The 18156-nt window shown below is 43.7% G+C and overlaps 1 protein-coding gene across 4 annotated transcripts in view; it reads right to left on the bottom strand.

Moving 5' to 3' along the window:
* Positions 1-2110: 2110 nt before the first annotated feature.
* Setd2 (SET domain containing 2, histone lysine methyltransferase) overlaps positions 2111-18156 on the bottom strand; it is a 94773-nt gene continuing 78727 nt past the window's right edge. For 3 of the 4 annotated variants that reach the window (XM_040739593.1, XM_040739594.1, XM_040739595.1), the window contains 4 exons: positions 15863-15974; positions 5394-5474; positions 3189-3290; positions 2111-2902 (listed from right to left, as the gene is read on the bottom strand). In XM_040739593.1, the coding sequence (XP_040595527.1) occupies positions 2741-2902; positions 3189-3290; positions 5394-5474; positions 15863-15974 (457 nt within the window). In that variant the 3' untranslated portion in view covers positions 2111-2740. Of the gene's footprint in view, positions 2903-3188; positions 3291-5393; positions 5475-10490; positions 10544-15862; positions 15975-18156 lie in introns of those variants that run through there. The other variant, XM_040739596.1, reaches the window with a different exon arrangement.

Raw genomic sequence — 18156 nt, 5'->3', positions numbered from 1 at the left:
ACAGGCTTCCACAGCTGCTCGTGTGGCCTGAACACAGTGGGCAAGCAGGCTGTTCTGGACGGGGCAGCTGAGCCAAACCACTTGTACTCCCACGAATATTCCCATCCTCAAGTGGGAACAGGTAACTGCGTTACTCTGCCTTCTGAAGGACCAGTGCACATGGATTAGATGGCTTTAGGTTCATCCAGACTCACTGAGAAAACCGGGGTTCCAGTCAGAAGAAACAGAGCCCAAAGTAGATCCGTCTCTGCCTCCCTCACTGCACTGAGATGCTCCTGGCATTGGCTACTCTGTTGCTCCTCAGAAATAGTTGACCATAGTCACTTAACAGTCTGTCCTTGTTGAAATAAATGTCAGCCAGGCAATGGTAGCTCACATCTGTAATCCCAGCATGGTAAGAGCACAGGTTCGATGGCAGCCTGGCCTACAGGGAGAGCTTCTAAAACAAAAAAGTGGGGGAGGTGATATTACCTTTACCCGAAGAAGGCCCTAAAGCTACTCCCCAAGGATAAGGAGGAAAACCAGAGAAAGCTCACACTAGTACTCAAGGAACACCACACTCCACTTCAGCAGGCAGCTGCAGGATCACCAAGTTAGCAGTAAGTGTAAAATTTTGCATGTACAGACTGCGCAGTTTAGCCCATCCTAGGAAATTTGAACATTAGGGAGCATATGGGGAAAGATAAAAAAAAAAAACATTTGGGGCTGGAGAGATGGCTCAGCGGTTAAGAGCACTGACTGTTCTTCCAGAGGTCCTGAGTTCAATTCCCAGCAACCACATGGTGGCTCACAACCATCTGTAACGAGATCTGGTGTCGTCTGCTGGCAGGCAGAAGACTGTATACACAATAAGTAAATAAAATATTATAAAAAAAGTAAAGCTCAAAGATGTCTAAAACTTTACAGCTAGTCACCACTCTAATAGGAGGCTGCCTCAATTTCCCTGGAAAAACACGGGAGCAGACACACTAGAAAACGTTGAGGGTTGAGTGAATCATGGTCCGCTCATGCTGTAATGTTACGAAGGCTATCGTATTGTGGGAAAAGGCTTTATTTCATTAGTTAGCACTTGATATCCAGGGCTCACAACTCATGAACTGTCTCAAGTAGCTTTGTGTATCAGTGGCATGGTATTAGGTACTAGAAGCAGTCCAGATACCTGAGATATGAAGTAAGAACTCTGCCATTTCATTTAAGGTACTTGAATATCCATACACTTGTAGTCAATCCCCCAGAGGTAGCGAGGAAAGATTTGCTACAAAGTGTGTATTACCATAAAGTAAGGGTTTCTGTCCCTTGCTTTGCCTTAGTCTTGTCAACAGTGCCAATCTCTGGAAGACTTGTAAGGATTAAATGAATATTCCCTACTCTCTGAAATGCTGAGCACAGGCACGGGGCTCTGTAGGTCCTGACAGCCTCAGCCTAACTTGTCTTTTCCTTTCTCCAAGAGAGTGCTGGAGTGAGCAGAATCACACTCTTGAGAACAGACAGCCCCAATCTAGTATGAACTTCCTCCCTGCGCATCACTAAGGAGAGGCTTGCTGAGCCGCATCCACAATAGCAAGCTGCACGCCAGCACCCATCCCCTCCTACGCGGTCCTCACTGCCTCCCTCTACTGCCCAGCACCCATCCCCTCCTACTCGGTCCTCACTGCTCCCCTCTACTGCCCAGCACCCATCCCCTCCTAGGCGGTCCTCACTGCCTCCTCTACTGTCCAGGCCCAGTGTCAGGTAATCAAGTGGGAAGCCAGGACCCAAACATTTCTCCCAAACTGTTGGCTGGGAGAAATGAAATCTGAGGAACACTCTCCGGCCAGGGCGTGCGAGTGAAAAGGCATTTGGCTTTTCTCTTGACTGACCCACTAACCAAAATAAAACAGCCCAGTGGCAGTGAGGTCTCAGGTCATGCTTCCTCCGCTCTGGAATGACTGAATTGTCTCACCTGAGCTCAGACTTAGACCTGAGGTCTCAGCCTGTAGGAACAAAGCTTGCAATAAAATGCAGTAGCAATGATCCATCTTGGACTCCACACACCAGTGGCTACTACATCTTTTTTTCTCTCCAGTAACATCAACAAAAACAAACTTGATTAAGTTCTAGGGAACACACATTGCAAGTTCTTTAATTGATTTTATTTTTTACATAAAAAGTTCAGTAAAAATTGGATAAAGTAAAGTGATCTTAAGCAGTAAATCAATCTTATCAACATAGCACAAGGCTGGCCAAAACCACAAGGCAGCCTGCTTTGGAATATTTACATGATAACAAATTAAACCTTGCAGGAGAATTTATACTGTCCTTACAAAGTCTTCCCATGATTCTAGCACATAGAGGCTAACGGCAAACAAAAACTGAACAAAAACCAGGAAAAACAAATTATTTTCAATATATTCACATATACATTAAAATATAATACAGATCATCGGGGTAAAGGGTCTTGGGGGAGGGTGCGCATGGGTCTGTGCGCTGACAGCACCGCCAAGGGGGAGACCCAGATTTGAGAATGGGGTCGGGTGTGGCCAAGGTCTTCCCTAGGCTACTGCCTCTGATGGCCGGTAACTGTTCCATCCTAACAGTTCACAACTAGGGTCATTTGTAATAGAGCTCGTTTGTGGCTTACAGTTGACACCTGCAGGTTACAACTGCTCAGGATGATGGGTCATCACACCAGATACGTACAGGCCTGGCCATGGGGGAGGGCAGAAGCCACAGGATTCGTCCTTCCTGATCACAATGCAAGTCACTCTAATTCAGTGTCCTCTTTAGGTTTGTAAACAGCCCCAAACTTCTGCATGTACTTCTTAATGTACTCCTTGGTTTTGTGTTTCACATTCTCATTGCACTCCAGGTCCTCGGGGTTCTTACAGTACTTCAGCTCCTTATTCATAACTCCGTGAGTCAGCTGTCCAAGGCAAAGGAAGAGCAGACACCATCAGAATGGAAAATGACTGGATAGGGAGGATGAATGAAACCAAAAGGTGGGTGGGGGCAGGCTGGCGCAGGGACAGAGGGGAAACCCAGTTTTCAAAGCCTCTTGGACGTCTACTTTCCCACCTCTGAACCCCGCCTCACATTCCTGGGCCCAAGCCTTGGCATCTGGCGCACAAAAGCACCTTTTCTGAGAAGGAGAGTATCTTAGAACTGTGACTCGCTGAGGACCAGCACCAGCAGACAGAAGCAGAGAGTACCTTTCGAGCAAGGTGTTTGAAATCCTCAGTCGTGCTGATTCTGCCCACCTTGCAGTCGGGCTTCCGGTAAGGATTCAGGCACTGGACAATGAACTGAGACATCTGCAGACAGAAGGCAGGAGACAGCTGCTCAACTATGCCGATGGGGTCATTAGCAAAGGCAGCAAGAAGCATGGCTGCCAGTCCCCATCGTCTCCCTTGGGTGCTGATCTGGCCAGCAGAGTGCTAGGAAGCCAGTGAGGTCTAAGAAAGTGATCCTGGCCAAGCCCTGAAAGGCAAAGAGCCTCTTTAGCCGCACCAACCAAACCTCACTTAAGAGAGGCTGCAGCACCAGCAACAAGGGTCCAGGAGTAGCCTCTGGTTTCACACAACTAAAAGTCCAATGTTAAGAGGCTGGACCTATGAGAGGTAATCAGGCCACAGGGCTTCTCCATCATGAGCAGAGCTTCTGGAGTCTGGGCTAAAGCTCAGTTGGTAGAGTGCTTGCCTAGTACTGTGTACTCCTAGGAGGAGTTAGTGGCTAGCTTCTCTGGACCCTGGGGGCAGGCCAGAGCATCAGAGTATTTCTCAGAGTAACCCTGAGCTGCCAGAGGGCTCTGCAACCCCAGGGCTGCAGGTAGGCATTTTGCCCTTAAAGATTACTGCAAGACTGTAAGTATTACATGTTTATTCACAGACCACAACAACCCAAAGCATATGGACACATGGGTGATTATGATGCAGGGCAGGACTCTTCAGTCCACTATCTCCAATGCTGTCTTCTGAGCTGCTTCTGTAAGGTTTATCCTATCCAGTAGCTCTTAGGGGTCCCTCAGGGTCACAGAGGAAAGAATAGAAAAGGAGCCACTAACAGTTACTTCACAGAGTATCCTGAGCAGGCCTCTCTACCCCGCCAAACTCTGTGACCCTTAAAACATTCAAGGAATGGGGCTGGATCACAAATTGGATTGGTTGAGCTGGAACACCAACACCATACATGGGCAGGAGGAACTGTGATGTCTGCACGACGCTTTTGGTTTAGTTGCCACAGCTGGCTGGATAAACCGGTCAAAGGATTTTCTGTGGTTGCCTGGCCTCCAGATTTTCCCCTTTAGACCACTCTTCACTTAGTCAAGCTTTGATCATTCTCGGCTTACACCAGCGGTTCTCTAAGCACACAGGCACAAAGCCCCACACGAAAGGGCACAGTGCTGCCCAGCCTTATTTCCACCCTCACGCGACCAGTGCTCAAGACTGAAGGGCTGCTCTCAACTTCCTCAGTGCTTCTGTACATTCCCATGCTACCCTTGCCTTCCCTTCAGACCCACGTGAACAGCTTCTACCTTAGATTCAAGAGCCTTTCTTCTTGAACTCACAGATCCGCCTGCCTCTAACTCCGAGTGCTGGGATTAATGGTGTGTGCCACCACCGCCCGGCTCAAGAGCCACTCTTAATATTCTAAGTACTGGGCTCTAATCCTACCATGACACACTCTTCACACAGCTGCCATCTTTACAGTTCTGTTAACTTCAACACAGTGTGAACCCTTGAATCAATGAAGTCTGGAGTTTAGAATCTGGGGGCTGGTGAGATGGCTTACTGGATCAAGGCATACATCACCAAGCCTGATGGTCTGAGTTTGATTCCCAGGATCCACACTGTAAAAGAAGAGAACCACCTCCCACATCCTGTCTTCTGACCAGCACACATGTCATGGCACCCCTCTCTTAACAAACAAATGGGCAGTGAGACACACAGTGTCAAGATGGAGCAAGCAGTCAAGAGACAACAAAGAAAGAGAACTACAATTCTATCAGAGGATTGGAGGTTCAACTCCGAGTTCTGATCTTCAAAGTTTTCTACATATGTCAGAACAACTCCCAGTTTGTTTATCTCAAGGGCTGTTGAAACGGATACCAAAGTGTTTAGTTGTAAAGGGACACACCAATGTGTCATCACAAAACTACTACATAGTCAAATCACTATAGTAGCCTAACACTACACACAGCTTCCCATTTCTGAGATGCCATAGAAGGCCCACAGTGAAACAGCAAATGTGCTGGCAGATGGACTCCTCCCTCTCCTGGCAGCAAGAGACAGCTATGGGATTCTTGATGGGTAAAGCAGCACTTTGAGGCAAGGGATACAAGTTAAACCACCTTTAGGCAAGACAGATGGACAGACTTAGGCCCAAGGACTATGCTATCCACATCTTCCAAACCTTACCTCTTTTCTGAATACTTCCTTGCTTTTTTTTGCCAGCTCACTGGACGTGTCTGCTTCTGCTGTCTTGGGCTTTTTCGATGTCTAGAAAAGAGAAACACAATAGTGCTAACATGAGATGCCAGTTTGGTGATGCCCTACTGTTCCACAACTCTCATGACTAAAGGACAGGGCCTGGAGTCCCCCTGGCTAACAGATGCAGTTTCAATCACCTGTCTCTGTCCTCCTAATAAGCCTACTTCCAGTCCCCTATCTTTCACATGGCTACACATTTTGAGCTGTTTCACTGGCACTCTCTGTGGGGTGCCTACTCTACACATGACAGCTTCAACATGAGAGGAATGCCTTACAGGTTCAGGAGTGTTAAAACTAAGGAATTATAGAGCATACCTGTAATCCTAGTTCTTGGAGAAGTGGAGGCCGGAGAATCAGGAGTTTAAAGTCAGCCTTTAAACACAAACTTACAGAGAGCCATCTAACCTACATGAGACCCTGTTTCAAACAAGCCCCCCCCCAAAAAAAACAAGGAGTTGTAACACTGGTGGACATGGGATAGGTGCCATTCATTTCATAGAACAGGTAACTAGATGCCAAGACAGCTAATATCCTTTCTCCAAAATGACAAGATGATGGTGAATCCACAAATACACCATTCTAGCATTGCCAGTGCAGAGGCTACCAACCCCCCCACACCCAGGCAATACCAAGAAGTGATGAGCTATTAGTCTGTCATATAAGCCATGTCCACAAGCTAGATGGCCCTTCCTAGGATAAAAAATAATTATCAGCTGGTCCAACAGGTTTAACTTTAAAAGAGACTTATGTGTACGAGTATATGTGTATGGGCACCACATGCATGCCAGATGACCCCTGGAGCTGGAGTTACACCTGGATTATGTGAGTGCTCTGCCAAGAGCCATCAAGTATTCTCAACCACTCAGCCGCCTCTCTAGCACCATCCCCTCATCCCTTTGGTTGAGACAGGGTTTCTCTGTGTGACAGCCCTGGCTAACCTGGAACTCACTTTGTAGACCAGGCTGGCCTCAAACCTACAGAGATATGCCTGCCTCTGCCTCCTGAGTGGGTCATTAAAGGCGTGTGCCACCACCGCCTGGCTTTTCTTCTTCTTAGCCTCTATTTTTATGATCTTTAATTATGTATGTTTATGTCTGTGTCTGTGTAGATATGTGCACAGGAGTCTGGGTCCCTACAGAGGCCGGAGGCATCAGCTCCCCTTGGAGCTAGAATTACAGGTGTTTGTGAGCGACCCCATACGCTGCTGGAAACTAAACTCTGATCCTCACAAGAAAAGTTATGTGCTCTTGACTGCCGAGCCCTCTCTCCAGTCCTGTTCATGCTTTCATTGGGGTTTCAAAGCAATGTACTTGGTGATACCCCACCCATGTCTAGTTCTGTTCCTTCTATTTCCACAACAGCAGACTCTGGTGATGAAGAAGCTGTGCAAGCCCCTCTGCCTGCGTCTGAGGAAGGTAGCTGTTGGGTTGCCTAAAGCTTTGTTAGAAAGGCTTAAAATTTCCAGGTTTGGTGGCACTCTTAATCCTAGCATTCAGGAAGCAAAGGCAGGTGGATCTTTAAGTTGAAAACAGTCTGGTCTACAGAATGAATTCCAGGATAGTCATAGCTGTTACACAGAGAAACTCTGTTCTGAAAAACATTTCTCTATTTTTTCCTATGGCGGTTGGAGTGAAGGTGGTGGCTGGAGGATGGAATAGATCCCCCTTCTGTTTTTAGGGGAAAAGTGAAACAAAACCCAAAGAAACTCTATTTTTAGTATTTTGATTTGCCTTTTTTTTTTTTGGACAGGGTCAAAAACTTGCAATTCCTTTTGCCTCAGGCTCCTGAGCACTGGGATTGTAGGAGTGCCACACATGGTTTATCTTGAATCTGATTACATTCCCACCTCCAATCAGTGTAAATCCCACAGTCAGGTATCAGATAGCTAGAGATCCAAAATTATCTGGATATCTGAGCATGGTGGCTCACACCTGTCATCTTAGCTGAGAAGCTGAGGCAGGAGAATAGCTCCAACCTTAAGTCCAGTCTAGGGTCTGCAGTAAGCTTTAGTCCACCTTGGGGAACAGAGAGAGACCATCTCCTAAGACAAAACAATTATATATAAATAAGAAGAGAACACAACGCCAGATGTTCTCTTACAGATCTCAGAAGTGAGTAAAAACACAGGAAATACAGAAAATGCCTTCAAAACGTGACAGTCATTGCTAGGATCCTGATCCTGTGGAAGAGGCAGGGTTGGTGAGGGTCCTGCTTCCCTTTCAATCAGTAAGTGGTTTCTGACCTGTGGGTCTCAGACCCTTTCAAAGGGGTTGGTTGCCTAAGCCCATCAGAAAATACAGATATTTATATTACAATTCATAATAGTAGCAAAATTACAGTTACAAAGTAGTGGCAAAAATAAATTTATGGCCCGGGCCACCACAACATGAGGAACTGTATTAAAGGGTCATAGCACTAGGCAGGTTGAGAACCATGTGCTACCTGGAATGTCGCTGAGTTGGTAGAGTGCTTGTTTAACATGAAGGAATCCCTGCGTTTGATCCTCAGCACTGTATAAGCTTGGTGTGGTGATGATTGCCTCCAATCCCAGCACTTGGGAGGCAGAGGCAAGATGAGCAGTTTAAGGTCATTCTTGGTCACCTAGCAAGGACTCTGTCTTCAAAGGGGGGTTTAAACTGGGTTCAGTAGTTAAGAGGATGGGCTGCTCTTCAAGAGAACCCCAGTTTAATTCCCAACACCCACATAGCAGCTCCCAAACATTTGTAACTCCAGTTCCAAGACCCTCTTCCATTCTACAGCGATAGGCATACAAGTGGCACACAGACATACATGCAAGTAAAACAACCATACACATAAAATAAATTTAAAAAAATAGAGAGAGCTAAAGAAATTTGTAACTTTCTAATTCAATCCTGACTGGGCAAGACTGGGAGAGCTTTAAACACACAGGCATAAAGCACAGTGCACCCAACTCGGTCAAGGAGAACTGCTCTTGATGTTGAGCAGCTGGGACTAAGAAAGAAATGTTCAAATGAAGGATGCTACTCTTGAACATCACATAAATTATGAAACAAAACTAACAATTCTTGGGAGAAGTGAAGTTCTTTTCTTTTTTCTTTTTAGAGACAGGGTTTCTCTGTATTGTTTTGGAGGCTGTCCTGGAACTCGCTCTGTAGACCAGGCTGGCCTCGAACTCACAGAGATCCGCCTGCCTCTGCCTCCCAAGTGCTGGAATTAAAGTCGTGCATTACCAACTCCCGGCTTCTTTTCTTTTTTTGAGACATGGTTTCCTGATGTAGCCTTGGCTGTCCTGGAACTTGATCTGTAGACCAAGCTGGCTTTTAAATCAGAGATCCACCTGTCCTGAGTGCTGGGATTAAAGGTGTGTGCTACCACTACCCAGCATGAAATTAATTTTGTGTCTACACGGAATAGGACTCATTCTGGCACTAACAGTTCCTCAAGCCTAATGCCAGACAAAGGAGCAACACTAGAGTCTAGACAGTATTTGCTACTGCCATGAAAAATTTTGGGATCCCCCAACTCCCCAAAAGTTCCACTTGATATTTTGGCATTTCTAACAATAGGCTCCCATTGCCTTTGAAAAATTCATTAACATCAGAAAAGACATCAGGCTAGAGAATTGACCTGTAGAGAAAGCAGCTTCACTGAAATCCAAGGAAACCACTGGAGGGGACGACAGACAACTCATACATAAAACAGCCAAGTGTTCTCAGGTATGCAGCAAATTATCAGTTTGCTTTTTCCTTAACTTGGGTCATATGATGTGTCAGTCAATGGAAAATTCTGGTGGGAGCTTATGTAAGCAACAGTCAAATGAATACACAGAAAATGAGCAGGCAAGAGGGCCTGGAAGAAAGCCAGAGCTTGCTGTTTGCAGAAGCTGATCCTGCCGTTAGCCTTCATCTATAGTACATCTGATTTCCCAGGAAATGAGAGAGAGAGAAATCTCAGCACCTTCCTGTTACAGGGCTTTGAGTTCATCCGCATTCACTGGCAGATGGTCATTAAGCCTACTGTGTGGCTGGCTCTGGTATTCACGAAGAAAATGAATGATACAACAAAAGCAAACTCCATTCTTTATTAGGCATACAGATGCAACTAAGTCAGAAAAACTCTGTGCCTTGGAAAGGGGGAAGAGAGTGAAAGTTACAGAGATGGGCTCTGAAAAGGAGAGAGTGAAATATCACCCAGCTACTATCCCCCTCCCCCAATTTAATTAAAACCTCTTTAGAATGTGAAATGTAAAATGAGGAACTGCATGTTTGGAAGCAGCTTGAATCTAGAAGTAGAGCCTGAGCCATCAGAAACATGCATTCAATTCAATCAACCCAAGTTCTCCAACACACAGAGGTGGCTGCACATTAGGTACAAAGTTAGGAAAGGCCACTGACACCACTCTTCTGGAGTTGCTGCCCCTCTTAGAAACACTTGCTGGGTGCTTCTAGAGAAAGACTGCAGTTTACTCTTAATTTGTAAAAACAACAAACAACTAACAACAAAATCCAAGGGCAACGAATGGAAGGAGGGAGGAGGGGAGGGAGGAGGAAAGGGACCCTAAACAAGCAAATTCTAACAATAGAGTTACAAAGGAAAACAGAATTTACAAAATCCATGTTCTTTAAGACATTAACTAGGAACCAGTGGGCTCCTAGTCATATATTTCACCTCCAAGTGCAAGGCAGGCTTGGAGCTCTCTCTTTGTGCCATACTAACTGAGTGACTTAAACCATCTTCTCTATAGAGAAGACTGTCTTTCTTGTTCCTGACAACCTTTCATTACTGTTAAGTGATACTGTGTGGAAACCATTTTGCAAATTGCTCCAACTCTAAACGAACAAAAAGAAAACAGGATCAACAACTCAAAAACCTCTTTGTTGCAAATCCTACCCTTAACACAGGGACACCTATGGACAGCTGGGATGAACGTGAACCCAGGAGGCAGAAGAAGTAAAGTGTTCTCGCTCTCTCTCACTTGTGCAAGCAGTCAGCATGGTCAGGTCTGAGGCTCTCAAAGGGGAAGATTTGACTTATAGCACTCACCACATGATGGATGATGGAACAGAGTACAAGATGATCAAGAGTGGGGAACAACACTGGAGGGAAACAGAGAAGGAAGGCTCTCATAGATGCTTAGTCTAATCATCAAAAGCTTTTACTACCACCCAGCACTTTTCAAGGAATTCTCTGCCCACTGCACACCTTCCCCTAGTATGTCGTTATCATAATACATTCTCTGTGTGAGTACCAGAGCCACACAATAACTTAATGCCATCTGTCAACTAAACCAGATGAACTCAAGCCCCAGTTTGGGTTGTGAAACACATCTACACATACCCATGTTTTTCCATCAAGAGTCAATTTACTGAATAACTGCCATTCCTATTCTGAATCCTGCAGGAAGCTCAAACAGCTTGAATCCCACAATTAATTTATATTTCCCCGTGCTCTTTCCCCAGTACTGATGCTTAAACTGAATGATAGGACCTACTCCACCTCAGCTAAAACTGGACAATATTGGCCATTTTTGCTTCTTCCTTATCCACCTCGTTTGCTATGTCTTTCTTGTTGTTAGTTTGTTTGTTTTTTGAGGCAGAGCCTTCCACATAGCCTTGGCTGGTCTGGAACTTGATGTGTAGACCAGGGTGACCTTGAACTCACAAAGCTCAGCTTATTTCTACCTCCTTGGTACTGGAATTATGGGTGTATACCACCATACCTAGCCTGGTTTGCTTAACTTCAATAATACCTCTCAAATGTCTTTCTGTGACTTCTCTATTCTTAGTTCCTCACTTTGTCAGAGCAAGAGCAACGGTCTGCACTGCAAGAGAGACACATACTTGTTTTATTTGATTCATCTGCATCAATAATTTTCCTAGATCCCAAGTACCTATTGCGCGCTAATCACACTGGCAGACCTAGACAATTTATTCCTGACATACTTTTCAGGATGTGGTTTTGTTATTTCTTTGTTATTTTGGGGACTATGCTCAGGACAGAACCCAGGGCATGACGAGTACTAAGTGAGCAACCCTGCCAGTCACCACACCCCAGGTCTACCCTTCCAACGTTTCTGTCTTGTTCAGCATCTCGTATGTACCCAAAGTCTTACTAGAGCAGACATTTTTGACTGTTTGCAATTTTGACCTTTACAAGTTTGCAAAGCTTTTAAGAAATCACCTTTACTATGATGACACTCAAGTGTGGTCTTAAGAGATAACCACCGAACTCCTCAAAGCCCTTGTAGGAATTTCCACTACAGCAGCTTTCTAAGCTCAACCTTCAGTTTCAGTTCTTTCCATCTCCATGTGTCACACAAGGTTTGTGAACTGTCAAAAACTTGTTCCAGTGGTGCAATGTGTGGCTCTGAAAGGCTTACATTATAAATAAGACACAAGGGAATAAAAACGGAACACAAGGAATGGAGACTTTCCTTCTAAGTGTTCTCCCAACTACAGCTATGTTCAGTAGATGAATGAAATTGTAAAATGCTAAGAAGGATAATTCAAGTAGAGTCCAGCTAGTCAAGCCAGACTGGGGCAAAGAGATCATTCATGGTCTTAAAAGAGATCCAAATACTGATTGACACCCCAAACCATTGCCCTATGCTTTAGGGAAAGAATGATTGAAAGGTCACCTATGATGCTTAAACCAATTAGCCACCTAGAATGCTTTGATCTGGATTTTTACATTAGAAAGACAAGAAAAGGCAGTATTTCCATAGAGAGACCCTGTCTCAAAACAAAAGCAAACTTTTATAGCTGATGCATACTTGAAATTTTAAAAATCATTAATACTGAAAGAAGACAACAGGACTATGCCAATGATTCTAAGGAAAAAAGAACTGAAAAAAAAAAAAGGTTTAAAAAATCAGTGGCCTGTGAGAAATCAAGCAGTCTAGCAATATGTATACAATTCAAGATGGCAGGAAAAGAACATCACAGTACAAAAAACAGATTTGAAAAAAAAGTAATAGCTAAGATATTTGCAGCTTTGATGAAAACTACCAATCTGCGTTCAGAAGCAAAACCACAAGAGAGTTAAACACAAAGAAACCTGAAACACACAGCAAGAAAACCCCAAGGCAAAAACAAAACCGCTGAAAATCAATAGAAAAGAAACAGTATATAAAAGAGACAAAGAATATATGCTTCTTATCAAAACAATTATAAGCCAGGTGTGGTGACACACACCTGTCACCACAGTTCAGGAGACAAAGGCAGCAGGACCACATCAAGTTCAACATCAGCTTGGATTACATAGCAAGATCCTGTCTAAACAAAAGAGAATAGAATAGAATAGAATAGAATAGAATAGAATAGAATAGAATAGAATAGAATAGAATAGAATAATAAATAAGAATTGAAAAGTAGGTAGGGGCTAGTAGCACACGTCTTAATTCCAGAATTCAGGAGGGAGAGGCAGGCAAATCTCTGAATTTGAGGTCATACTGGTCCATATAGCAAGTACAAGGACAACGTAGGCTATGTATAAAGACCCCAACTCAAGAAAAGAAGGAGGAAGGAAGGGGAGGGGGGAGGGAGGGGAGGAGGGAAGGTTGAAAGGAAAAAGTATCAGTAAGAGCACTGTCTACTTTGCAGGAGACCTGGGTCTGATCCCCATATGGTGGCTCACAACCACCTATGACTCCAGACCTGGAGAACTGACACCTTGTTTTGGTCTTGTGGTGCACAGACACACAGGCAGAAAAAAATTACACATGAATAGAAGATAAGAGAATTTTATATCCAGTGACAATACCCTTCAAATAACAGTCTCAAAGTTCTACCAAGTTGAACATATTCCTATCATGTAGTTCAGCAATTATGTTCCTTGGTATTTACCCCAAAAACCTAAGAACCATGTCCAAGCTAAAATCCACACACAGGTGTTTCCAATAGTTTTATTCAAAATTACAAAACCTAGAAGCTAAGTAAGATACCCTTCAGCAAGAAACTGGCTAAGCAGTGACGCGACCAAACACTGGACCTTTACTCAATTCCAAAGTGAAACAAACACCATCCACGGAAAGACACAAAGACCCTAAAAGCACAGCTCTGACTGGGGCTAGATGCCAATGAAGGACAGGGTATGTGAACATAATAAAGGAATACGGGAACACCAGGGTCTCATTTTTTATATTTCATCTATTTTCTGCTCAGTTTAGCTGTACCAAAATACAACTAAAATTACTCAGTATTTGTTAAAGAGATGATAGCTTGAGGTTTTTTCTTCCCCAGATAAAACAAGCTTACAACCTTCATCACCAGGAGATCTGAAATACTAGAATACTAGAAAATTCTTAAGGATGAAAGAAAATAATTCCAGAAAATTATTCCAGATGGAAACAAAATTCTGTATCAAAGAATGAAGTATTGGAAATGCTACATAATAGATAAAAACAGGACCTAGCTAAATAAAAGCTTTAAATTTTTCTGTAGGCCAGGCGTTGGTGGCCAGGCACGCCTTTAATCCCAGCACTCGGGAGGCAGGGGGAGCCTGTCCTGGAACTCACTCTGTAGACCAAGCTGGCCTCAAACTCACATAGACCAGCCTGCCTCTGCCTCCTGAGTGCTGGGATTCAAGGTGTGTGCCACCACCACCCAGCAGAAATTATAAATCTTAAAACAGTGATTCTGAAAGCTTAGGACCTCAGGATCCCTTTGTATTCTTAAAGTACTAAGGCCCTCCCAAAGTTAGAAATGAAGTTCATTCTGGCCTAGTGGCATATGCCCATAGGCCTAGCACATGGGATCCCTGGGTTTCAGGTCAGTCAGGCCACAATGTGAGATGCCCGCTAACACATAGCTAAGAAATTAAAACATTTCCTAGGAAAGTTAACGAAATATAAAAGAAGGTATGGATCTGCTCAAACTTGTCTTTCATTCTAGTTTCTTTTTCTTCCTTCTTCCCTCTCCCACCCATCCCTAATAACTTCTGTGTCTCTTCCTATGTCCTTATGGAAAAACAAAACAAAACAATAAAATGTTCAGGTTTTAAAATACACAGAATGCCATCTGATTTATGATAACTCATCCTTGGAGTTAATTTAGTCTTATCAATAAATAAGGATAAAGGATAATTCAACTAGCAACTACTTGTTTTATATTTTATATTTATAACCACATCTAATCTCAGTAACTGCTTTGTCAGAGGAAAGAAAAAGAAAAAAATGTTGTTTTATCTTTCTGGCATTTCGACACTGTCTTCTTCAGTCTCTAACAGACCAGAAAGGAAGCAGTCTTATGCTCTGAGAGCCACATGCAGGGTCTCCTTTTGTTGCTTGGGGGGCGCACGCACACACATACGCCACAGCATGCATGTGCAAGTCAAAGGACAACTTTTCAGAGTTGGGATTCCCCATCCAACATGGGTCCCAGGGATTACACAGATCATCTGCCTTGGAGGCAAGCTCCTCAACCTACTGAGCCATCTCACATACTGTTGATGGCTTTGTTTGTTTGCTTCCCTTTAGACTTGATCTTGCAGTGTAGCTAAGACTGGCCTCAAATCTGCAACCCTCCTGGCTCCTTGGGTGGGACTCATTCATTATCTACTTGTATGTATGATGTATGCGTGTGAATAAGGGCATACCACTAATGCCATGGGTTTGTGGGGTTCTTTTTTTCTTTCTTTCTTTTTTTTTTTTTTTTTTTGAGGCAGAGTCTCGTTATTTCTTGCCAGCTTGCTATGTACGCTAGCCTAGCTGGCCCAGGAGCTCCTGGGCAATTCTGTTTCTGTCTCCTATTATACTAAGTGCAGGAGGATCTGAACTCTGACAGGTCACCTGGCTTGTTCTCCATGACCCCCTTGGTGAGTTTTAACACAACCAGTTTAAACTCATTCCAGATTGAAACAATCTCAAAATAAGAGGACATTAAACTGTAATGTCCATTGAAGTATTCAATTTAAAGAGTCGAACAAGCAGATTGCGTTTGCACATGCTTGTGATCCTAACACTGGGAGAACAAGATCACTAGTTGGAGGATAGCTTGGACAAGAGTGACCATGGTCAAAGTACAAGTAAAAAAATTCTATACAGTTCAATATCAAGAAGGAAAGAATTAATATACTAAAACAAGTTATAAAGGAGTATAGAATATAATTATCATGGGTCCTTTAGTTTCCCCTTTAGCCTTCTGTTACTATTACTAGTGTTACAAAACATTTTCATAACTGGTCTACTCATATATTCAAAAAATTTCTAAATAAATTTCTTAAGCAATTAAGTAACTAATCTGCATCTGAGACCTTGAATGTCTAAAAACAGTCTTTCTCTTCTCTTCCTTTGACACAGAACTTCCACATATTTCCCAAAGAAAGAGGAAAAATATTCTGAAACTATATGGCTCGTGACCTTACTGAAAGGTCACAGATGCTCAAATGGTCAGGACATACATAAAAGATACACTCACCTTCATGGGGTTTTCATCATATGTTGGGGTTCCCAGGTCCATCTCAGCTTCATGCTCAAGGCTGGCATCATCTCCTGGGCTTTCCCATGTGGGAGGATCCCACTGAGTCTGCCTAGAAGAAGTAAGAACAGAGAAGCTGTCATGGGTAGAAAACACTCAACCCTGGCATAGAGCTTAAAATATAAAATATGCAACAGGACAGAATAAGCTAGAACTATGCGATTGAGACATGCTTCTGATAGCTTCTTATCAGCAACAACTCTAGACTAGAGATATACACCTAATTAATCCCATCATACCTTTGAAGTCAATTATGAGATAATGCTGGCTAGATACTGACAACAGCAAGAAAACCAAACACCTTGTATGCTTTTAAACTGGCTCAGTGTACTAGATATATCCTGGTTTAAAGAGTATGGAGCACATAAAGAGATCAGTAACTACAATAACTGCTATGTATTTGGAGAAAAATAAATCACATCCCTTATACTCCTTGACCATGCTGGCAGTTCTACACTTTACTTAATGACTGAAAACCTAGGAAAAAAATTGTTTAGTGTGTGGGTGTGGGTACGTGCACAGGAGTGAGGATGACCACAGAGGCAAAACAAGTTGAATCCCCTGGAGTTGGGAGTTACAGGTGGTTATACCCCGATGTGGGTGCTGGGAACTGAACCTCAGTACTCTCAAAGAAGAGCAAGTGTTCTTAACTGCTGAGCATTTCCCCAGCTACCCAGCTGGTTTCACTATTTTATGTACAGGGTTATTTTGCTTGCATGTGTGTCTATTAACCACACACGTGCCTGGTGTCTGCAGAATCGAGAAGAGTGCTGAATCCTTTGGAACTGAAGTCGTGGATAGTTGTGAGCCACCATGTGAATTCGAGGAATCAAACCCCAGAATAGCAGCCAGTGTGCTTAAACGCTGAGCCTTCTCCTAAATTTCAATTTTTTTTTGTTTTGTTTTTCGAGACAAGGTTTCTCTGTATTATTTTGGAGCCTATCCTGGAACTCGCTCTGTAGACCAGGCTGGTCTTGAACTCACAGAGATCTGCCTGCCTCTGCCTCCCCCAAATCTCAATTCTTAAAAATTACATTTATTTACTCATGAGGCGGCAAGGGGGAATGTTAAATCAAAGAGCAATTTTTGGGAGTCTTCATCTTCTTTTTTATGGGTCTTAGAGCTCAAACTTAGGTCATCAGACTTGGTGACAAGAACAACCTGATTTTTAGCCCCCTCACTATATAGCCCTGACTGGCCTGGACCTCTGCTTCCTTCCCAAGTGCAGGGATCAAAAACAGGTACCGCCACATTTGGCTTGATTTTTTTTTTTCTTTTTTAAAGCTAGATTTATGGGTAAAAACTTAAGTAAGGATATCCACAGTCAAGAGTCTGAAATCAAGTCAGGCTGTGACGACACATGCCTTTAGTCACTCGGTAGGCAGAGGCAGGCAATCTCTGTGAGTTCAAGGACAGGCTCCGAAGTTGCACAGAGAAACCCTGTCTTGAAAAACCAAAAAGGGTCTGAAATCAGCTATCACAGAGAAATTTATGAAAGCAGTATTTAAAGCATTAAAGCTGGAGCTATGGGAATGGCTTGGTGGGTTAAAAAAAAAAAATCACTTGCCAAACAAACCTATAGACCTGAATTCAGTCCTTGGAATGCACACAAAAGAGCTAAGTACAAGACTGTGCCCCGCTGGGCATTGGTGGCGCACACCTTTAATCCCAGCACTCGGGAGGTAGAGGCAGGCAGATCTCTGTGAGTTCGAGACCAGCTTGGTCTATAGAGCGAGTTCCAGGACAACCTTCAAAGCAATACAGAGACACCCTGTCTCCAAAAAACCAAAAGAGTGTGACCCTGTAATCTCAACATTTCAACTTTTTTTTTATGCCCTGTGGTGGTCTGATTGCTGTGGGCAGTTTGTTAAGATTTATTTATTTGTTTAATATATATATATAGTGTTCTGTCTGCATGTATCCCTGCAGACCAGAAGAGGGCATCAGATCTCATTACAGATGGTTGTGAGTCACCATGTGGTTGCTGGGAATTGAACTCAGGACCTCTGGAAGAGCAGCCAGTGCTCTTAACCTCTGAGCCATCTCTCCAGCCCCATTTAACATTCTTAGCTCCAGCACTAGGGGAAGAAGACTGCTGGTTCTCTGGAGCTCTATGAACATCCAACCTGAGACTAAACAGCAAGCCCCAGATGCCAGTGAGAGAAGATGTTTCAGAAGCAAAACGAAACACAGGTGAATGATTCCTGAGGAACACCACCTTAGACTGACCTTGA

The sequence above is a fragment of the Mesocricetus auratus genome, unplaced genomic scaffold (genome assembly GCF_017639785.1).
Source record: "Mesocricetus auratus isolate SY011 unplaced genomic scaffold, BCM_Maur_2.0 Super-Scaffold_100691, whole genome shotgun sequence".
NCBI lineage: Eukaryota > Metazoa > Chordata > Mammalia > Rodentia > Cricetidae > Mesocricetus > Mesocricetus auratus.
The sequence above is the reverse complement of the archived record's forward strand: the minus strand, read 5'-3'. Positions and strand labels throughout refer to the sequence as shown.